The sequence below is a fragment of the Panthera leo genome, chromosome E1 (assembly GCF_018350215.1).
Source record: "Panthera leo isolate Ple1 chromosome E1, P.leo_Ple1_pat1.1, whole genome shotgun sequence".
Taxonomy (NCBI): domain Eukaryota; kingdom Metazoa; phylum Chordata; class Mammalia; order Carnivora; family Felidae; genus Panthera; species Panthera leo.
In genome coordinates this window covers 38,299,210-38,322,668 of record NC_056692.1, presented here as the reverse complement: position 1 = coordinate 38,322,668, position 23,459 = coordinate 38,299,210, and the positions used below count along the sequence as shown (strand labels likewise).

General features: G+C 44.5%; 1 protein-coding gene and 1 long non-coding RNA gene across 20 annotated transcripts in view; one reads left to right on the top strand and one right to left on the bottom strand.

The window, feature by feature from the left end:
- Nucleotides 1–17,307, top strand: part of LOC122207266 — a 22,359-nt gene extending 5,052 nt beyond the window's left edge. The window contains exons 2-3 of the long non-coding RNA XR_006196751.1: nucleotides 15,150–15,206; nucleotides 16,503–17,307. This is a non-coding gene — a long non-coding RNA (uncharacterized LOC122207266). The remainder of the gene's footprint in view (nucleotides 1–15,149; nucleotides 15,207–16,502) is intronic.
- CDK12 (cyclin dependent kinase 12) overlaps nucleotides 1–23,459 on the bottom strand; it is a 92,893-nt gene that overhangs the window by 26,629 nt on the left and 42,805 nt on the right. For 12 of the 19 annotated variants that reach the window (XR_006196740.1, XR_006196739.1, XR_006196742.1 and 9 more), the window contains exons 14-16: nucleotides 22,126–22,543; nucleotides 10,169–10,275; nucleotides 5,957–6,026 (exon numbers count right to left, since the gene is read on the bottom strand). Coding sequence is in view for 7 of the 19 variants with exons in the window: in XM_042917280.1 (XP_042773214.1) it covers nucleotides 5,957–6,026; nucleotides 10,169–10,275; nucleotides 22,126–22,543 (595 nt within the window). In the remaining 12 variants the exon portion in view is untranslated. Of the gene's footprint in view, nucleotides 1–4,711; nucleotides 4,828–5,956; nucleotides 6,027–6,941; nucleotides 7,114–9,518; nucleotides 9,664–10,168; nucleotides 10,276–17,432; nucleotides 22,544–23,459 lie in introns of those variants that run through there. The other 7 variants (XR_006196748.1, XM_042917279.1, XM_042917278.1 and 4 more) reach the window with 7 other exon arrangements.

Sequence of the window (23,459 nt, the reverse complement as noted above, 5' to 3'; positions counted from 1 at the left end):
GGCTCTGTGCTGACAATGCAGAACCTGCTTGGGATTCTCTCTCTCCCTCTCTCTCTCTGCCTCTCCCCTGCTGGCTCTCTCTCACTCTCTCAAAACAAATAAACTTAAAAAAAAAAAAAAGTAAAAGAGCTAACGTAGGTAAATATACTGGACAAACTGTAAAGTGCCTGGCAAATGCCAGAAGTTGCTACCCTAATGGCTGTCTCTCACAGCTCCATCTTAGATGATGAAGATATACTTCCAGGTAGAACACTGTCTAATGTGCTCCTGGCTTGAGGCATGGGAATGGGGGAGTCTGAGTCAAGGGATTGGGGCTACTTCCTTTCCAGGAGACTGCCACTTCCTGCTCTGCATCATGAGGACAATCATGGACATTGTTCCCAGCATACCCATATTCACATATTTGGTCTATAATTTCAGGGGACTCATAAAGTCTTTGAAGCAACGTCAGCCCTGTTGACTCCATAAAAGTAATAGATTATTGTTATCAACCACTGCATACCTACTGAGTACTAGGCAGTGTCCTAGGTCCTTTACACATATTATTCCACTAAATACACTCATAACCTTAAGAGGTGGTATATCTGAATTTCACAGACAAGGAAACTAGGGCACAGAGAGGTTAAGTGACTTACTAAGGTAGCACAGTTGGTAAATGGCAGTGCTGGTGCTGGAACCCAAGGCTGTCTGCCTCCTAAACTCGTAATCTAACCATCCCATACTACATTTAGAAGGACTGAGAAGGAATGCACTCCCAGACCTAGTGTAGAAATTGCATTGAGGCCCACATCTGGAGAAGCCACTGAAAAGTAATCCTGTTTTTTCAATTCCCCTTGGGTAGGCACAGACTTAAACTCATCCCAGGCAGGAAAAAAAAAATCTCTGAAGTAGGCCCATTCTGAAGTTTTATATCTCATGAATAAGTTTTTCCCTATGTCTAACTTCTATCTTTTTTGCTAAAATCTAATCCCTCTTCAAACCCTCATTTCCAGTAGGGACAGTGAATATATGACATGGTGCCCTTCCATGAAAGGTCCTAGGTCAGGAGAGGCTGGAGGAACTTCTCTTTCCCTAGTTCTGTTGAGGTCATGACTAAGATGTCTCAGTCCCCTTGGTGTCTTGGATTTGATCCAAGGTATCAAACCAAAAGATAAGCAGGAAAAAAATGGACCAAGAAGAAGAGTAGAAAAGAGTAGCCTAACCAGACCAAGGAGACCAGCATAGAGAATGGCTTAGGAGTCTCTTGGGACCTTAGTGCTGGGTTAGGTGTAAAGTTAAGGTGGGCAATTTTTCCCACCAGACTCAGCAGCCAGGTTTATGTTTGACATGTATCTAGCTGGGGAGGTCTGGCCACCATTCCTCATGCCAGAGTCTCTGGTTAGTCTCAATATGACATCTCTATAGAAAGGAGAGGGCTGGGGGTTCTGCCACTCTATATTTACTCCTGTCTCAATACTACCTCACTGTGCTTGCTCAGGATCAGGCAGCCCAACTCGGGGTGCTTAGAGACGCCCAGGGAAGATGGGGAGATGCTAGGATCTCAAGGCTAGGGCCAAAGCTCTTTTATCTCAACATGAGAGCCAGGAGGGTAACTGGAGCCTGAGTTTGAACATCCTTCCATCCCTCCCTCTCTCCTCTGTACACCACTCTACCCTGCTGGGGCCTAAGCATGCCCACTGCTCACTTTGGCTTCCCTCACTTCACTTACCCTATGGACAGGAGAGGGTTAAAGGCATGGTATGGGCAAGCTATAAATTTCCCATCAGTGTGGGGAGAGTAGGACTGTTGGCAGGGAGGGGGTTGGGCTGGGGGGGGAGGGGGGAGCTGGGAAAAAGCCAGGAGGTTGTCTCTAGGTAACAATAAACACTGCAAGCAAGGAGCAGCTGTTACACTTACTCTCTCTGCATCACAATGCTGAAATAACACTAATAAACCAGTGTGCCCAATGCACAGGCATACACGCATTTAGGGCCGAGCCCCACTGCACCCTTAGAGCTGCCCTCTGCCTCAGGTCAGGGCTCTTACTGTCAGTGGACATACCAGTCTTGGCCTGGCTATCCTTGTGGGGAGGATGAGCACGAAAGAGTCAGTCTCAGAGTCAGAGTGGCATTCTCAGAGTCAGGGGAGTTGCAGAGGCTGGGGATTCTGGGTTCAGACCCTGATGGCATTCACTGGTGCAAAGAGTTCAAATGGGGTAACTCTTGGCTGGGAGTTGGGAGTAGAGGAAGAGAAAGAAAAGTGTAGGGAACAGGCCACTACTTACCATATCTTCTCAGATTGGAAGGGATGAGTTGGCCAGGAGTGGAGCTAGCTGAAGGGAGACAGAAGAAAAGGGAGGCCAAGCAGAAAGTTTGAAAAAGAGGAGAAGCATGTGGTATTGAGGAGTGATTCTAATATCTCTCCTGGGCCTAAACTCCCCACACCTGCCTACACCCACCTGGTGCACCCAGGCTCCCCCTCACAGCACCATTTCTATACCAGAGCCAGGTGATGTGTTGGTTCAGTTCAGGACTGAGCTTTATTATGGGTATCCCAGCAGGAGGCCCTGGGTTCCTGATGCTGCCAGGGAGAGCTGGGGGAGTAGAGATGGTCCCAACTCCCTACAGGAAGAGCAAAGAGCAAAGAGCGGCTGGTCTCTTTCTCCCAACCAAAACCATCTCTGGATCTCCAGAAGCAGCCCAGCAGAGAGTCCCTCACCCCAGCTGGAGAGCAAAGCCACCAGCAACGAAACAGGCAAATGAAAATGGGCTCGGCCGGAGAATTCTCCTCCTCTTAGGCCATCCTTCACTGAGGTTAGAGGGAAGGTATTATTATCTGGATACTAGTATCAAAGATCTCTGTTTCCCTTTGCTGAAACAAGGAGGTCCCTGGGACTGTGGTCAGAGGCCTGAATGGATCCCCTGGTCCACCTTCTGGCCACTTTCTGCTGATGTGGTCTCAAACACAATATCCTATCATCCCCCTGATTCAGAAAGGATGGAGAGGATGCACATTGCCCACCTGGCCTGTAAGAGATAAAGGAATCAGCACCTTTGAAGATCTATGGTGTCTGTTTCCAGGGAAGAGAGAACTGAGACTGTGGCAATCCTTCCAGGGAGGAGTGGCTGTGTCTGCCTGCACATGTGAATGCCCAGTACCCTTTGTGCGGCCCCAAAGGATACAATTGTATACTACTAGCCTAGCCTCTTGTATCCTTTCCTCACTGGGAAGCCTCTTTCTGGGAATGCTCAGCCTTCCCTGATCTCTTCTCTCCCATTTCCCTCTATTCTTTTGTAGCTGGGGCCTCTCCTTGACCCACAATCCATATGAGAGACCTTTATCCACACAGCTCAGAGTGGGGGAGAATTGGGGCAAAAGAGAGCTCTAACAAGCCTGAAGCCTCTTCCCCTCTTTTGTTTTCATAAGCTGCCCCCATTGCTATGAGTCACCAGAACCTTGAGCTCAGCTGAGCTGCCAGCAGCCTTCTCCCTCCTTGCCCTGCAGCAAGGCAGATATGCACCCAAAGGGCCCCAAGCCCACCACCTCACAGGGCCACAGCCTTTTCTTTCATCCCTAGGAATCTGTAACGCAGACACATTGAGATGAGTGAGCAAAGAAGTGTGAGAGACCCCAGCATGTGTTCTGTGCCAAATCAGAGAGCCGGCTGCCTGCATGGCAGAGCAGAACCACCAACCAGAAGAGCTGGCACACTTGGGCACACAGCCTTGTCAGCATGTGAGAGAGGGTGCAGGAGAGGATAGGATAAGGAGGCTGTTTCAAGACCAGGCATCTCCTCCTAGCTCCCTCTCTGGTTACTGTTTCTTCCCCTTGGCCTCTCTCCCTGGGTGCTGATGGACATCACAGCACTGCCACCTCTGAGGCACCTTCCTTCCCCTCCCCCATGGCTTTGGGAGCTAAAGAGGGGCTATAACAACCTTCGAGGTGTCAGGTGGGAAGTTCAGACATCTAGATGTCTTACCAACCCCTGGGACATACTGAGGGAGAAGGAGGAAAGGCAGAGTCCCAACAGAGTAAAAGCTAAACCCTGGGCTAATACTGAGCTTGTTTTTCTCCAAAGTGCAGGGGATTCTGCTACCTCTGCCTCCCACTCACTTCAAGTCTACTCTTCTTTCCCAGAAAAGACTCGGCATTCCTTGTGGCCTCTAGACTCCAGGCTCTGACTCTGGGGCTGTAGATCTCCTTGCCTAAACCTTGGGAGTATGAGGCAGGGCTGGTGGGGACTATGGGAATGGAAGCCTCATTCCTTAGAGAAACATCCAGAATCTAGACTGAATGCTTTCAGGGCCTTGTGGACCCTCCACTATGCCTCTAATGTTGGACCGGGGCTGTACAAGGGTTGAGAAAGGGCCTACCGAAAGCCTGACCCCCTTTCTGCTCCTTCTTTGCTGTTCTTCTCCACTGCTCTGTTTCAAAAGAGAAAGAGCAGCTCTGTAAACAGGAGCCTCTAATAAATCTCATGAATAACATTCAATATGAACACCACCCCTCTAGGTTAGGCAGTCAGCCCCACAGATGGGACTATAGGCCTCAGTTCCCAAATTTCCCCTCTCTGTCTTCTCCCTGACTTTCCCAGACAAGAGAATTGTCCTCTTCAATTCCCTGGCACAGTTCTCCCAGTTCTCACTACTATGGGCCCTTGGAAGTAGAGGAAGAGCTTGATGGATTCTTTCCAGACTGTCTTGGGGGGATGCGAAGGGTCCTTCTCACTTACTGTTTGTAGAGAAGGCAGAGAATGAGAGAACCAAGGAGATGACCCTGAAGGTCTACAAATAAGGGCGGTGAGTGTGGGGCACTTAGAGAGGCACATTCTGCTCTTCCTCAGGGACTCTGGGGATATAAAATGGGATACTAAGATAGAGAAGACAATTCTGGGAGTGGGGGAAAGGTGTTGGGGGCTTAGAGAGTGTGAGGAAGTTTCTACTCATGCTGCTTTCCAAGATCTCCCATCTTTGCCCTGACTCCAACTTAGTCTCCTGAAGCACAGAACACAGAATCTTGAATTTTTTTAATTTTTTTTAACGTTTATTTATTTTTGAGACAGAGAGAGACAGAGCATGAACGGGGAAGGGGCAGAGAGAGAGGGAGACACAGAATCGGAAGCAGGCTCCAGGCTTTGAGCCATCAGCCCAGAGCCCAACGCGGGGCTCGAACTCACGGACCGCGAGATTGTGACCTGAGCTGAAGTCGGACGCTTAACCGACTGAGCCACCCAGGCGCCCCCAGAATCTTGAATTTTTTTAGGAAGGAAGAAGATGCCAGGAAATGCCACTTTTGGCAACCTAGTGAGAAAGCCCCTTTTCTCCTTCATTCATTCCCTCCTTAACCGTAGTGTCTGAACAGTAAAGGAAGGAGGGAGCAGGAGTGTTGTGGACACTTGCACCAACCCCACACAAAGCCAGACAGGGCTTGACTAAATGCTCTGAGGCCATGACACTGCATGAAATGCAGGGGTATTTGTGACTTGGCTTCCACAGCCTTGAGTTTTAACCCTGTCTCTGTTTTAGGCCTAGACATGGGACAAGAGATATAAGGCTACTCTCTACATTTCTGGGCATAATTTTGTCTAGTAGTTTAGACCGTGACAGGGAAACTTATGATAAAATCTTTAAAAGAAAAAAAGCTCAACATTTAGTCACCTTTTGGAGATTTATTTTTTGATTAAGGAACTGGGACAGTTGGTACCTTCCCTGTGGACTTTACAGAGTATAGTATAGTAAAATCCCATGAGAGTGACGGACTCTTGGGGATCTGTCTGCTTGGGAGCAAGGGAATGGATGAGGTGACCTCTGGACCTGTACGAGAGAAATGTTCCCCCAATAATGCACCTGCCTAATGCCCTTTAGTTGCTTCTAAGACTTGGAGGCCAGAGATAAGAGACTCCAATAATAATCGTGCCAACCCTCTTCCCTTGACTTTCCTCCCCACATTCTACCTACCTGCCTACCTACCTACCTACCTTTCTTTGTGGTCCCAGGAACTCTCCAAATCCAGGAACTGATTTCCCCTCTCAGTCTCCATTTCCACATCTGTAAAGTGAAAGGTTTGGCAAGATGAGCTCCAAGTTCTCTTCCTTGCAGCAGTATGATCCTATGAGTCACACCCCAATGGCACCAGGCCTCAAGTAACGTCCAGGGTGCTTCACTTATGTCTAAATGTACAGATATATCTCTGAACCTCTCACTATAGTCCCTGGTTCCGTGGTCCCTTTCTCTTGCCATCTCTCTTCAAGGACCTCAAAGTTCTGTCCCTACTTTCCTTTCACAGTTTTACATTACTCACTGGGACAAGCCCAACTGGAAAAGATCCCAGGAGCAAGAAAATAGCCTTACCTAATAACCTGGCTGCAATTTTGCACCTCAGACCCAAATCAGCCGGTACAATTCTCTGCTTTTTGGAGGTCCTAGCACTTGGGGGGAAGTCCTGGCAACTCTCCCCAGGACCTCCCCTCCTCCTCCACCTTACTATTCTCCTTGCCAGAACGCAAAGTGGCCAGTGATTGATGGGCCTGGGTTCCTGGTAACCGCACCCAGTGGCCCAATCCTCCTCCCTTACCCAATCCCTCCCCTGTCCCTATTCAGAGATCAGATTGTCTCATGTTGGTCCCTGAGGTCCCATTAATTAAAAATACATCCAATTAAATGGCAGGTGAAAACGTGCTATTGGAGCTCTCCACCCCCCTGCCCCAGCTTGGTCTCCCCCCCCCCTCCTTTTAAGGCTCAGCTGTGCTTTGAGCTGAGAAAAAAAAAAAAAAAAAAAAAACACAGAGAAAGAGAGAGGGAGAAAGAGGGAGAGAGAAGAGGAAGACATAGGGGTGGGAGGATGAAGGGGGGCTGCTATTTGAACCTCTGCCAGGGTAGCATGTGCCAGCCTGGGAGAGTGGCACTGTGCCCTGGTGTCTAATTTCTGGAGGTGTGACTAGGTTCAGTCAGCTGGGTACCCACCTCCATTTCCCTTAAAGGGGCAGAGGGAAGTCAAAGGGTGTGGCTAGCTTCTAGGCTTGATGGGTGAAGGGCAGAAGTGTAAGTGGTAGAGGGCCCTTAGGACAGGGTGTGATGTTCAGAGTTGGGAGAGTCTGAGGTCTCCATCCTTGGCATATCCCTGTTCTTCTCCAACCTGCAAAGAAGATAATGAGAAGCCGGCTGGGACCCAGGTGGCAGGGCATGGCGATGCTCCCAAGCCAGGCTGTGCCTACCCCTACCCGCAGGAAAGCTGAGGAAAAAAAAAAAAGAGGGAGGGAGGAAGGACAGAGCCATAATTTGAGTGGGAGCAGATGGGTCAGATAGGATAAAATATATAAGGATGGATGTTTATATGAGCACCACAACACTCAGCACCTTCTAGGCAAGAGGGTCTGGAGGGATCTGTCCTATTTGCCCTTCTCTAGTCAAAAAGAAGTAGCAGTAGTGTGAAGTCACCTCAACCTGGCTGCCTGGCAGGCTATGAGCAGGGTATTTCCCCTGACAAGCACTGGTCACTCATTCTCCTCCACACTTACCATGTCCCAGCATTTTGTCAGGTAAGGCATCTGTTCCACCCTCTGCCCCTCGGAAAGCCCTCTGGCCCCAAGCAATGCAAAGCTAATGGGCACTGAGAGCTGTTGGGAGAGGAGCTAGGAAAGAAGGGATGAGTAAAGGTGGTGCTCAGAATCCAGGCACCAGGGGGGTGTCTGCCAACCCAGGGCCCCCGCCTGGCCTCCCTGGCAGCCTCAGTACCTCCTCACTTCACTTTAACGCTAATTGGAGATTTTAATCTGCGCTGCTGCTCTGCTCGGGGTGCTGGGGGGAGTGCCAGCTGTGCAGTAATTCCAGCAGCACCGACTGTTTAATCAAGCTGTCCTCCTGGGGAGGGGCCCTCGGGCATGGGGGTAGAAGGGAGGAGGAGAACCTCTGTCATCTCCCTTAGCCTGTTCAGCCTGGAAGGGCTTCATGGAGACTGAGGATCAATTGTGGGATACCTCACCCCCATAGGGGCCCCATCGCCACTTGGATCCTCAGCAGAACCATTACACCGTAAGGGGTTGGTTTGAAGCTCAAGGGCCAAAGTAGCCCCCCTCTCCATCTGGCTTTCTGACACCTTTTTTTGGGTGTGCTCTGGCCACTCAAGCTACAGACCTCCACTGGACCATCTTGAGTTCTGCAAGTCTGTGCTGGGGAGGTGATGGGGGCACAGAAGGCTGAACTTTCTCCCTCTCACAGTCCTCTCCCCCACATTCTCACTAACAAAGATATTTCTCTTACAATTTTGAGAGATTTTTTTCTCTGAAAATCACAGGTGCTCCCACCCTCTGGACCAGAAAGTGACTGTGTAAGAGGCAGGGAAACAGTGGGGTGGACAGCTGAAACCTGCTACACCCTGAGGAAGAAAACCATCTACGCAAGAAGTTTGGTGTCTGGAGCTAGGGGGCTTCCTGCGTTCAGCTGGAAACATACTGAGATGTCAGGCCACTAGGGTGGAGTGTTCAGGGTCTGAGTCCATTTTTAAGGAAGAGCAAGTGATACTAATTAATCTTCTGGCTTCTTGGGGCCTGGCTCTCAGGCTCTCTCTCAGGGTATTTCTGATCCCTGTCTTGGAGAAAGAATGCCCCTGTCACCTAAACTCTGTCTGCTAAGGGGCATGAGTTTTAATTGGTCAGCAGCACCCTCATGTGGCAGAAACCAGGACTGCAGCTGCCCAAGTAGCCCAGCAACTTTGAGGTATCAGACATCCAGGTTGACATTCAGTAGGCAGAATTATAAATATTGGTGCTCTCTGACTCATCAAGGTACCCATGCATACTTATTGATTGACCACTTCTGGGGACATTTTATGCTTTCCTATCCTTCCATCTACTGCATCCTCTGACTCAAGGTATATGCCTATCAGAGAAGGAGCACCTCACCCAGAGCTGCTGCTTGTGTTGTCTGGCTTGCAGGGGTGAAAGAGGCACTGCTGAGAGAGGAGGCCTAAGAGCAAAGGGTAAGCTGATGTCATATCTGATGGCAGAAGAGGCTCTGGCACCCTGCCAACTTTCTACAAGTGCCAGACAAGAGTTACCACCTGAATTCCAGAGACTATCACCTAGTGGTGGGTTTCTGCTGTACAGAAATCCATTCTTACTCCCTAGGGAGGTCTGGGAATGAACAGGGACAGATTATCAGAGCCTGAGATCCTTGTCCTTGAGAATAGACACCAGATAAACACTTTCCCTCAAAAGATCCAGGTATTCTCCAAGGATGCCAGGCCACTGGGCAGAATGTACATCTGGGGCTTTAGACTTCTGGCCCCAAGAGAAATGCTACCTGTCATTGGACCCTTACCCTCCATGTGAAATCTCATCTGTTTACTGGTCCCTTCTTCCCACACCCACTAAATGGGGGAAATGGTTCTGTACTGTAGGAAAGGGCTGGATATTTAACATCAGCAAGATCTTGCTAAAGATTAAAGCTGAAAGTCACAAGGCAGAGAACATCAGAGAGAAATACTCCCAGAGAGAAATATAACCCTGTTTGGGGTTGGTGGGTACAGAGAGGCAAACCTACCTGGCAGCAAGAAGAGTGGGGGGTGGGCACTAGAAGCTGATGACCTGCCTGGTTCTGGGCAATGAAGATGGAGAGAAGCAGGCTTGTAGGTCTCTACTTCTGGTGCTTTGCACAATGTCTAGACAGGTGGGAGCTCCCATCAAACCTGGAAAGGAGGTAGAGAAGCTGATGGGAGGTAGTAAAAAGGGACAGTATGCCCAATCCTGACTCAAACAGGAGAGAAAACAACTTCTTGGGGAAGAAGAAGGCGAGGCTGTGCCTGTGTGTGTGTGTGTGTGTGTGTGTGTGTGTGTACGCATGCTCCCAGTGGGTGAGTGGGGCAAGTATTGGAGAGGAGAGGTTGAGAGTAGTCAACATCAGTATTCCATCAAAGAGGAAAACCCATTAGCGCAGTGGGCCAAGAGGAAAGGAGAAGAATGAAATGGCTTTTGGTGCTGATAAAGAGAGATACTTACTCTTACCAGGGGGAGAAATTGTCTGTGAGAAAGTAGGACATCATAATAGGGTCAAATAAAAAGCTAGGGAAACGCCTCTGGAGATCTTTGGGAATAAGAAACTTCCCTGAGACTAGTTGTATGGGGCAGGGGGAGGGGGAGGGTAATCCTTTACAAAAGTAATCCTGAAGCCTCTGATTGGCCTTAGGTCCCTACCTGGCTTAGAGTCTATGAAAAAGACTGAATGTGTCAGGGCTCCAGATGCTAGGTGACTGATGGACTTCACCAAACTCCTCAAGGGCCATCCTTCCTGCAGCTGCCACCTGTAAAGGAAAATGACAGGTTACATTATGAGACAAGGGACTAAACACCAAAGAGAAATTTGGTCTTTCACCCAGGGAATATGGCCTTAGTAGGTAACAGTGATGGTGATGTTAACCATTCTTCCAATTCCCTCAAATCTGAATTCACAAAGCCCAGAAGGATTAAGAGGAACTTTAAGTATGCTTCCAGAGAGAGTTATAACTGTTCTAAGATGCCTACCTCTAGGGAACTAGCTCCCAGTCTGATAAAGTAAAAACAATGGTTCCTACACCTAAGAGGTAAGTTAGGAATTCAACACAACTAGAAGCTATGAAACCCAGAATTATAAAGGGTGATGAAAGTTCAACGTTAATGCAAAGTTAATGCAAGAAGGTGACTCAAGAGGAGGCCATCTAGTTTTAGATCAGATCACCAGCTTGTATTCAAGATCATCTGTTTTGTCTTGTCCAAAACAGCTTCTTCCAGAAAGGCTTGGAGGCAGGGGCGCCTGGATGGCTCAGTCAGTTAAGCATCCGACTCTTGACTTCAGCTCAGGTTATGATCTCACTGTTTGTGAGATCAAACCCTGCATTGAGCTGTGCACCAACAGCTCGGAGCCTGCTTGGGATTCTCTTTCTCCCTCGCTCTCTGCCCCTCCCCCACTCACGCTCTCTCTCTCAAAAATAATAAAAATAAACTTAAAAAAAAAAAAAAAGGCTTGGAGGAAAATACACAAGAAAGTCCTATGAGACAGAAAGGAAGTTTGTGAGGGGACAGCAGACTTGATACACTTTGGACAAGAAGGGCAGTCATATACATTCCCTACATAGGGAAGAATCTGCATGGGGACCAGATTCACGTTCCCCCTATATTATCAGTTGGGGTGTGATGGAAAAAATGTAAAGTTTATGCTTCGGGATCTGTTTCTTTGTCATTAGCAGACAATGTTCATTTTGCAGATCCTTTGTCCCTCTGACCTAGATTCGTAACTCTGTCTCAATGCTGCCCAGTGGTACCTTTCTCCCTCTAAGATTCTGATTCCAGCTCAGGGACTCTTTAGCATTTTCCTCCATGCACATCATTGGCTCCCAGACTTGTATGTTCAGAAAATAAGCATTGAAAGTGACTGTAGATACATCTCGGAGAAGTTCCAAAGAGGGGTAGTCTCAGCACAGAGCAAGAGGACTTCTGAACCTGTTGTGCATGTCAGTTCATTGAGCACACTATTTAGGGCTTAGGTAACAGCAGAGCAACATACCCCTTCCTGCCGCCTCCTCAAAGGAGAAAACCAACAACTCAAAACTTAAATAATAAGGGGGGGGGGGAGTAGAAGGTTCCCCCTCGAACCTCTTTTCCCTGTAATCTCAGAGAATATCTCATTTTACTCAGAGTTCTATAATCCCTTCTCTTGTTCAGAGACTCCCCTTAGTTTCCCAGTAGGTGAGATGTGTTTTCTTTCTCCCTTCCTTCTGATTTTGCTTTTCTACAACTGTATTGTAATATAAAGGAGCCAGAGTTGAGATTTAGGGTAAACTCCTGCTCTCCAAACCCCAGAGATGGTAGCAAAGTGCCCTTGGAACATGGGGGTAACTCCGAGGGCATTAAGATCTTTGGCCTTGGCTGCCACTTGCTTCCCAATGAACCAGAGCTCCTGATAAATAAAAATTACATGTGTACAATTTGCATATTATAGAAAGATTAGTCTTTGAGGTAGAAACTATAAAGCTTCTCAGTTTTTCTACTAGTGTTTTTCACATCCACCTTTCCCCCCTCAATCCATCCCTCCCCCCTCAAAACCCTACAGCCCTTAGCTTCCTTTCTTGAGGAAGCTCATTGTTCTCAGGAGTTGGCAATCTTAAAGCCAGGGGTTCTATACTCAAGTAGGTTAAGATTATGGCCTCTTGGATTCCAGTCTTGGCTGGCTGCCACTAACTCACTCACTGTGAGACAGTGGGCAAGGCACTTCCCTTCCCTAAACCTGTTTCCAGGCTTGTATACCTAAAGAGTGAATTAGGTGATCTGTAGGTTCTCTTTCTACCTCTGGCCATCTATGATTCTTTGAGGAAAGACACACTTCCTTTTATCAGGAAGTGAGACATTCCTGCCCTTCACACCTTCTCTCTGGGCCACTGCAGAAAGAAGCTCCCCTCTAGATGCCTACCTTTCTCATGCTGGCATAACCAAAGGGACAAATGAAGGAGTCCCAGTAGGAGGCCTTCTCTTAAGTGACAAGCTCCTTCTATTATGAAGAGATGTTGAGAAGGTGATCTAAGTCTAACTCTGAATCTTGACAAAGCAGAGAAGAGTCAAGGCAGGTATGGGGCAAGAAAGCATGCCCCGTGCCGCCCCCCACCCCCCCCGCCCATCTCACAACATACAACTTAGACTGTCTGAACACACACTTGGCTTTGCCCTAGGGAGGACCATGTTCAAATACAACTGTATGTGGATGGAAGAAGAAAGCAAGGACATGTGTAAACACATCTAGAGCATCGACACAAATGTCCAATCAGCGCAAATACACTCACTGCTGTTCCATCCTACATTAGGCCTATATGTGCCTTATAAGAAGCTATGGTGAGTGGGGGTGGGGGGGCACCACATCCCAGTCTTACCCCTCCCCAAAGTCAGAAAGGAAGAGACAGTGAGACAGGAGCTACTTGGCTTCCTATAAATTGTTTTGTCCTTCCTCACAGCTGCAATCAGAAGCTAAGGGCTCCCGCAGGCCTTGTTCTGATCTGCTGCAGGCGATGGAGGGTTTTTGAAACGGAGAGGACTTGGCTGCGGCCCCGTTTCAGCTGCCATTGGGGCTGGCTAATGGGCTCATTCGGGAAGACCCCCGCCTGCTGCACTAAAGAGTCCCCCGCGGACCCCCTCCCCAATCCCAACCCAATTAATAAATGGGGGCTCCCACTTTATGGCTCTGGGAGCAGGAACCAGAGCTACAAATGACCCCCAGGGAGGGACAGAAAAAGGCCTTCCAAGAAACAAGCTGGAGAATTGTGCATCCATAGGCACACGCTGCCACAGGCTAGTCATATCCCATTTTCAAAGCATTAAAGGGGACGAAACTGGCAAAAAGCTGTATTTTCTTTCCTAGATCTGGAGAGGGACAGCATTCTTGAAGTCTGTGGGAACACCCTAGCAATAAACTCTCTTTCACCCAGTTCTCCAACCTGAAAAGGGCAGGTGATCATCTGGGCACAGAGCACATGCTTCACTATTTTCTAGGAGCACCTCCCCCTCTTAGATTCTGAAATACTGAACAAAGACACATCCCATCAATTGGTTAATTAAGTACACTTCCTACTTCTTAAAAATAAAGCAGCTACCTTTTTCCAAGCTCCCATCATAGTCAATAGGATAAATATGTCGGGTCATCTCTCCTTTCACATCCAAACTATCATCAAGCCTTGCTAATTTCTATGGACCCCCTTCCTTTCTTCTCATTCTCCCAGTCACACTGTAGTGCAAGCCCTCAGATAAAAACCAAAATATCCTAGCAAACTTTCTTGCTTCCTTGACCCAGTACAGCTGTGAAAGTCCTCAACATCATAATCATCCCCACCATGCTTCTGCTTCCCGTTAGTGCTTACCAAATCAAATCCAAATTTCTCATTCCAGCCGACAAGACTGCTCTTCCTAATATTCCCTCCCCTTACCACACTGAGTGATCCATTCAGACTTCTGCACACAACACACACAAACGTTCTTCTGTAAGTTTTCTTCGTCTGAACACCTTCTCTTCTGTTCCCCTGTCTTCACTACCTTCAAAGAATCTTTTCTGGTTAACTCCAGTTTTTTAAATTACTTCTTGACTATGGCTACTTCTGTACTAGGTTAGTATTTTATTTTGCAGCCTGCATTCACATGCTGACTTATGAACATTGATTCCTTACTTCCCACTCAAGTGTAAGACTCATCTCACTAGATCCAGAAACCTCCTAAAAAAGTGAGACCCTCCCTTAATCTCCCCCAGAAGTTGTTCTATACTCCGGACAATGACTCAACTAATGACATTCCTGCTCCCCACTAAAGCAACCCTCATGGTAGAACTCTCAGGATAGCATATCAAAGAACTACGAGGAGTAGAATCTTATTCTCAATAGCAATGTCCTATCAACATTGAACTTGGCACTCTTTCCAAAATTATAAATTGTTTCATGACTTTAAAATGTGTTACAAAACAAAAACCCGAAAACAAGCATGGTCATCAAAGGCATTTGTTTATCTCCTTGATCCTTGGTATATAAACACTATTTTATTTGAAGACCCCTTAGGATGAGAAAACCCATTTTGTTCCCTATCTCTAAGATTAACCTATACTCTCAGGTCATGAGCTGATTTTCTAGAATGCAAATCAACTTCAGAATCAACAGTAATCTTGTTCTCTACCAGTCCTGCCTCTAGCCTACCTCTGTGCATCATATTTTTGGAAGGTCTCCAGGAATAGAGAAGTTATTCATGAGTCTGAACTATTTAGTGAGTACTTCCCTAGATTAACCTCACTCTCAAAACCCTCTTCACTTCCTATAGTTTAGCCATATGTGGTTAGACAATAAAAAATGACCTGCCACTCCCCTTATCACCTACACATTGCTCAGAATAATAAGAAGGATTTGTTTTTTACTCCTTCCATCCTTTAGCTTCAAGGTGCTTAAGGGTCAAGATAATAAAAGCAAAGCACTTAGCACAGTGCCTGACACATAGTTAGGTTTCCAACATTACTTCCTATTCCCTCCCTTCTTCCTCCCAAAACCATAGGTTCTCAACCTTTCTAGGCCTGTTTGTTCACTGGCTGAAGACAGCATTGAACTAGACAAACTAATGTCCTTTTGTAGTTCTAGCAGTCTGTGAGTCTAATTAACATATTCTGTTTTGTTTACTCTTCTAGGCACTGCCTTCACTTGGATCTAAAAACAAAGGAGAGAGGAATAATGCTATTTTCCAGGTTGACCTAAAATATATAAAACTACTTTCAGGAGAATTTTAAAACTCCAAAAATACAAATAACTTTTTAACATGATACATCTGAATCATTCCTTATTTTCAAATTATTCTCTTGAACTATGTGGATAGCAGAGGGAAGCAAAATTTCCCTAAATATTTGCTTAATATAATCAAGCTTCCCTAGTGAAAATGTCTTCAAAGCATCTCCCAACCTAAGAGTTCTAGGCCCATCTTCCAACCATACAGGTAACACTACTGTAATCAATGGGAACTCTTTACTGACAGTGGTGCTTTAATGGGCCTACCTGAAATGAACTGTGAACCTTTAAGGCACTTATCCTTCTCACTAGCCCAACCATAAATTTTCCTTCCATCCCATATTCCTACCTCTTCTTTAAAAGCAATTATACCCTAAGTCTCTTTCTGCAGCTACCAGCCTGCTCCAGTTCTCCTTCTTTACCTTCGTTCCATCTCCTCATATTGCTTCATTTTATATGAGACCTTTGGTCCCCTAACATAAAATGCAAACACTGGTACAAGGCCAAACTCCGAAGTTCCTGAACTTATAAAAGGGATCATATTCCTAAGCTTTTTCTAAGTCTTTGAATTTGGCTTTTCTCCAGGACCAAAAGCATTCAAAATTGCATTAGCTTTGGTGGGGAGGGTTGTCTACCTACAAGCTAACCTTCATCAAAGGTGTCCCTCATTTGGTACTGTAGATCTGAGACAGGAGGGAAAAGGATCCTCTCCTTGAGACAGCCATCAGAACAGGCTCCTTAAAGAAAAAAAAAACAAAAACAAAAACAAAAAACAGCCTCCAAGCCACAGGCTTTGCTTTTCACTTAGCTCTGATTGCTACCTTGTAGCCTTTGTAAGGTTTCTCCTTACCTCCCTCAAGAGATGGTTTAGCTTGGATAAAATGCCCTTCATTCCTTTGTAACTATTAACAACCATGCCAGAGGAAAACATCTAAAAATCTGTTTCCAGGTCCTAGGAAACCTATGTCTAAGTGAACATACTTTATGGCTATACTCTCTTATTCTAGAGAAGTATGCTGTGGCTATTGGCTACATATTAAGTTTCACTAACAACCACCCATCTAGAGAGTATTAAAGACTAACTTAATAGCCCCTTTCTCTCAACCTTGAACCACTAATTTTTGAGGTATATATGAGAGCAACCCAGTGACCAAAGTGTTTTGGCATTCTAGTGATTAATCACCGGGCCTCAAAGCAGTCCTCATCTGCTTTCTCATGGATAGCAGGGCCTTCTTCTCACCAAGCTTTACTTCCCACAGACACCATCTGCAACTGAGCTCAGAAATGTCATCACCAAAAGCACGTCTCAGGATATGAGGGAAGAGGATGAAGTGAAATGTTGAGGCTCCCTGCCCTTCCCAGACATCTCTTGTATCCCGCACAACATAAATTAAAATCTCCTTAGCAATAAGAAAGTATGATTATTTTGCTTTCTCCTTCACCTCTCACTCAGTAATTTGAGGATCTGTAATAGAAACACGTCTTCTGAGTTGCCTCTCATCACCCTTCAAAACTATGAAGCAGCAGTAACTCTAAATACCTTGCAGGATTAAGCAATCAATACCTCTTGTAGGCTTACGGCATGGCATGCAAGTTGGGTAGTGAGTGAAAAATAGGAAACGAAAAGAAGTTGGGTGGACAGGAGAGATGGAGAAACGGCTGCATATGGGGAGGAGTGGTAGAGTCCCCCCCAGCAATCCTTTCAGCTGTCATACTTCCCCCAAAGTCTCTCAAACCTAGTTTGGAGTAAATATTCACTTGAGAGTATTCCTAGGGCTATAAGGAACACTAAAATTATCCCTATGGATGAGAAATGCCATACCCGGACAGTAAAATTAACCAAGTGTCCAGAAATGCTCACCTTGCCTCTCAGGACAACCAGAAGACTTAGCAGTGCCACCCTTCCCTTGGAACAGTTGAGCATTTACTCACTTGAGGAACTCACTTCCATTCCACCTAGCCCTTCAGGATGACTAAGTTGTGAACAGAGAAGTAACTCCATACTGAAACACAGTCAAACTATGGGGCAATCTTTAATAACAAAGGAAATCCCAGTTCAGCACCAAAAACATTAACTGTTAACTTCCTTAAGGCATTAACTTTACCATACAGTTAAGGATACCTGTCTGGGAAAAGATAGTGCTTAAGAAATTTAGATACTGAAACAGCATGATTTCTAACTAGAAATTGCCTTGGTCGTGATAGAAAAAAAGTCCAAGTTAGTTAGGTCCTCAGCCTTTAGGCCTAGAATTAAAAAGAGTCACTGCTATAAAGTGGAAACAATATTCCCTAGTAGGTTGAAGTTCACACTCCCAGTCATGAATCTGCAATATATAAAGACCAAAAACAAATTCCTTTTTCTCTGGAGGCTAACCAGGAACACAGGATTCCAGGAATTGGAACAATCTTGAGCTCTCCATTCTCCTTCTGGGTAAAGACAGGACAGCCCACAGGCAAGGGAACATCATAAACTTTGGGGATTCAAAAACAGGCTGGCCACCCTCATCACCAGTATTTGAATTCCTCTTCCTAATTTCCTTGTTCTGGTGTACCCTTTAACCTTGCATGATTGCTCACCCCAATATCCTCCCCCCCTTCTTTTCTGTCTTCTAATGGGCTTTACCTGCTTTTATCTACTTATGTCATGACTAGCAGGACTGCAGCACACACAAGGGAAAATTTAGTTCTTAGTGTCCTAAATCGTGAAAGAGAAGGGAAAGCAATTCTGTCCTCAGGTGGAGATAGGAAAGATTTTGGAGATAATAGAATTTTACCCTTATAAACAACTTTGACTCGTTTCCTGGACTGGCAACACATCAGGAATCTCAACGGAGCTAGGAACACTAATCTCCATGCCTACCCTACTCATGGTAACATAGGAACTGGTTGGGGTGGTTATGGTTTTAAGAGATTATTCTTTGGTCTAAACAGCCTCTTACCAACTTCCATTGACAAGTTGAGCTCAAACCCATTACCTCTCCTTTCAGGAGGAGCCAGGGTACACAAGACAACTCTTTTGATGGCCTGGCACCATCATTTGTGTAACTATTTCTACTTAAAAAAAAAAAAATCACATCTTACAGTTTTCCCCAACTTATTTTCTTCTCTAATTCCTAGTCTAGTGTTTTGAAGCACCTCTTCAAACCCTGAGAACCTTTTTTTTTTTTTTTTTTTTTGTATTTTATGAGACTACAGAGATTCTGAGACAAAGCACTCCTAAGATAAAGTAAAGGAAAAAGCTCTTTGTACACAATTAGATCTGCTCAGAGGCTACAGGTTAAGAAGTAAATGCAATGGAGCAAAAGTGGTATAGTAACAGGAAATATTTAATTTTCCAATCTCCACTTTCCATTTTTATAAACTGAAAGAAAAAAATTTAATATATTACAAAATATCTGTACATAGACAAGATACACCCGATGTGGGGCAAAAACAAGAGAGAGAAAGAATACAGTGTCAGGAACCTAAATCAGGGAGAATGAGGTGGCAACTGACACTTTTCTGGTGCAGCATTCTCTCTCAAAACCTGCTGGTAACCATTTTAGTACTGTAACTATATATGCATATTACACACACACACACACACACACACACACACACACACACACACACACACACACTGGCTGGGTGATGTCTATGGCATAAGCTAACAAAAAAAAATCCTACTTACAAATTTGTGCTACTGCCCTGCTTTCAAATGTATAGATTTGATGTCATTTTCCAATCCTTATCATCCCTATGGACAGTTGAAAAAAAACTAAGGAAACTGGGTCAAACAAATTTGTTTTCAAAACTACAAAAATGATCATGGTCAAACCAGTTTTGCTCTCAATCATGAACAGAATCAGATTTCTCATCTGTTCAAAATAATGTATTTAATAGACTTATTATCTCCCATGGTACAATTAAAACAAAACAAAAACCACTTTTGAATATAATTGGGTTTGTAAATTTCTAACAGTCAAGTTGAAATTCTGCCAAAACTTTACTTCTATCACATTTATAGGTAACATAGCTGAAAAATTAACAAATACCTTTTCTTTCTCCACAGATTCCAGGATATTTGAGTTTCTTTTTTCCTCTGCCTTTAGAAATAGTCAAAATTACCAAACTTTTTTCATTGTAAAGGCTAGACTCCCCAAATGGGGATAGGAGGTGAGATGGGATCATACATACACATACACACATCCATACATACACTCACCCCTTTCCCTAGTAGTAGGGATGGGGGAAGGGAGACTTAAGTATATTATTTAGAATATTTGGCATAATTAAAAATAAGGGGTGGGAAGGGGGGAGGAAAAACATTATTAATGATTGCTGATAACCAAAATATAATTAAAATATAGAGAGAATTTTATTCATATTTGATGGGAGACCAATTATTTTCACTATGAATAGATACTTTTGAAAGTATCACAGGCTTAAGTTCTTTAATCAAAAATGGGAGTGGGGCCCAATGCCTCAAATTCAAATATTCTAAAATACAAAGGCCCATGTCTGTGGACTAAGAAGTCAACAGACAAAATGTTCAGATGAACTTTAATGGTATTTTCCAATAGCATGTCAGTGAGCCTAGCAAATCTAATTGGACACACTGGTATAAAAAGCCATCAATGCCAAAATGGCTAGAAGGTTCTTTTTCTAATCAATGTTTGCCCCTGAGGGCAAGGCCAGACCAAAACCCAGAGAATAATAAAGAAATACACACACCGGATATCTACCTATTTCAATAACAGGGGAAAATAGTCTTCATGTAAGTATCTGAAGAGGGTTCTTCTTTCATTTCTTTATAAAGTTTTTTTTTTTTTTATTAGTGCACCTTTCTCTTACAAGTAGTTTTTATTTTTTAATATAAGAACTTGGCATTGAAACACAAAACTTCACTTGAGTTCTGAAAACTATTCTCAAAGATGCTGAAGCATGTTTGCCTTTTCTTTGTAAAGGGGCCCTAATCTATGTTTCACAAAGGCCTAAGTCTGTGCAGAGAATTTATATGAATGTGTAGGTTTTTAAAACACCTTATATGCTGGTATTCACATAGAAATGGAAGCCAGAATGAGAAGCCTCCCAAGTTATCCCACCCTGAAAGCCTTTCCATTTTCCATTTCCTGTTTATAATAAGGCAAAATTCTTGCCATGAAGTCATTTACCCCTTTTACCAAAAATAAAACCAAAATCAAATCTCTCCAGAGGAAACTCCCTAAAAGAATTGGCAGGATATACATGCTGAGATGTGTATATGTCAATACTGTTCTTTCTCATGGTCTGCTCTTTTAAAATTATTTTTTAAAAAAGGTTTCAGATATTGATAGATCTTCAGAAAAATATCCACCCTAAACTAAGTTACATTTCCATGTATTTCCATGTATATTCCATGTATTTCTTTTGACAATATTACAATGCTCTGTTTCAAAGGTTTTGTTTTGTTTTTTTTGTTTTTTTGACAAAAATATATGTGTAAACAGTATGGTAACTGCTCTTACTAGCCCTCTAGGTATGGAGGCATCATCTCTAACCCCAGCTCAGCAGCAAGTCCTAGGCTGTCTGCATTTATAAATCAACTTCACCATCAGAACGTGGTTTAAAAAAAAAAAAAACAAAACATTTTAGAATTGAAAAGTTACAGAGAACATATAGGAGTTTGAATTTCCTTTCGTTTATTTCAAAAAAAAAAGTAAAGAATTATCCCAGGTTCTTGGGCATCTCAACGATTAATTTTTTTCCAAACAAATGCCTCAAAAAGAGAAAAAGACAGAGAGAGACAGAGAGAGAGACAGAGAGAGAGAGAATGAGAAACTCTTTAAAGATGTGGTAAAAAAGGGAAGAGATGGGGTAAATCTACCTACATGCCCAAGAATGCCTCTTTCTACAACCTGCGTCCTGTGCAGGGAGAGGGGCATGTCTTTTTGTCAAAGCAGAACAAACTTCATGGATGAGTAATTTATTTGGAAAAAAGGTATGTTCAAGATGCTCAATGGGGAAAAAAACTTCACTTGAAAGCAAAAATGTGAGATGGTGGAGAGGAAGGAAACATTTATTTAAATCAGCCAGTCACTCTGTTTCCCTTATAGCAAAAGCCTAAGAGTAGCTCAAATTTTGTGAACACTATTATCTTTAAATGAAAACAAAACGGAAAAAAAAAAAAAGCAAAAAACAAAAAATAAAAAAAGTTCAAAAGGAATCATAAAAAAAATCCCCAAATTTAAAAAAAACCTAAAGAGAGCCTTTCCTGAGCCATCTCAAAATTGAAACTGTTCTCCTTTTCTTCTGCTCAAGAAGTGCAGGCAAATGAACTAATAAAACATTTACTTTTCAATTTAATGACCCTCTCCACATTCTCTACTTATTATCTACTAGGTAGAGTTGAACTGTTCTGGCTGTAGCCCATCCAGGGGGAACTGGTGCCAATATCATTTTATAAGTCGCCTGCTAGTAGCAAGTGAGCAAGGAATACAACAGACAGCTTTGCGGTAGCCAAATGCAGATGATTACCTCGCTCTGGCAAATGATTTCATTAATGTTTCAGAGGACTGGATGGAAGGATGAATAGGGAAGGAATCTTTCAGGACACTGAAGTCTCTGGGTTAGTAAGGAACTCCTCTCCCTCTTCCCCCTCTTGGTGGGACTCTTGTAGGTCCCCGATAGAGTTTTCCATAAGCAGAAGACTGAGCTGGGCCCCCCCAGTTTAGGCCTGTTCCTGAACTGCTGGCCCCAGTGGTTCCCGGCCCCAGCTCCCCATAGTTCTGCAATTTGGTCTCTGCATGTACCACAGAGTTGCTGCTTCCCTCAGCCTTCAGGAATGGTTGCCCGACCACTGAGTGTAATGCTAAGGGGACCCTGGCAAAACGGAGGTCCTGGTCCCCTGGGAACTGCACTGACCCTGTGCCCTGGTAACTGCTGGACTCCCCAAGGTGGCTCACAGAGCCTGAGAAGGTCCTGTTCTTCACCAGGGTCTGGGTCAAGGATTCTGTCAAAGCTGGACCAGAGTTGCGTTCATCAGTGTCAGTGGCACTGAACCCTGTTTCAGGCCCATCAGTGTTTCCGTAAGTCCTGTTGGGATGGGGTCGGGTGGAGTACTCCATTGGTCTCAAGGCCTGGTGCTCATGTGGCAGGTGGCCAGGAGGCTCTGCTTCAGGCTGGGATAAAAGTTGCAGCAAGGCGGCTGTCACGGCTGGGTTCAACTCCTGGGGGGCGCTGGAAAGATCGCCTTCAACCAGAGGGGGTGGAGGTGGCGGCGGTGGAGGTCCGGGGGGCTCAGGGGGCCTCTTCTCTGGTGGAAGAATGTGAGGAGGACATGCTGTGGAAGGGTTACTTCTTTTAAACACCATCTTAAAAATCACATGTGATTATAAACACAAACACACACACACATACACACACGCTGCCCAACATAAACAAATAGCAATACAAGTAACCAAATATATATAAAGAATAAAATCTTGGGATCAGGAAATTGCAATTTATAAATAAAATCAAGTGGTTAAAATAAAACAGTTGCATTCTGAATCTAACAGCTGGTGTAAAAAAGATCATATGTTTCAAATGATTGTCCTGATTTTTGTCTGAGATTTCCTCCATTTCCTTCCTTAAGGAACTGTTCTAATATGTAGGCTGTTGGCAGCCTCCCCGCCCCTTTTTGCTGTTGGATCAAAACATTAATGAAAATAAAGTAGAAAGAAGGAAGATGAGAGGAAACAATACACATGCTGTGGTCACATTTCTAGCACAAAATCTTGCTGTACAACAGGAGACCTTGCATGGACTTAGCTAATGCATTTTACAGAACATTTGATGATATAAGGTTAACACCTGAAATAGAATTTAAAGAATATACAAGAGAGATGAAATAAAAACCTTTCATTACCGTCATGTATAAATATACACTTGCTTCTCCAAACTTCAGTCCCCTCTCCCCATAATCACATTCTGAAGAAAGGGATTAACCACCATTCTGTCATTCAGTTTCCTGTTACAATAATTATAAAGACTAAAGTAATCTATCATAATTTTCTATTTTGTTTTCCAACCTCCTGCATTTTTTCCATGCTATGAAAAAAATCACTACAGCAATGTCATGCAGAATGGGCTGCTGATAAACATGTTTATCTTGGAGACGGTGACAAAACTAAGTATTTAGAAATGTACTGAACTTATACTACACTATGTCTTTCCAAGGATTTTTTGTCTTTCTTGAACCACTCCCCAGACACCCC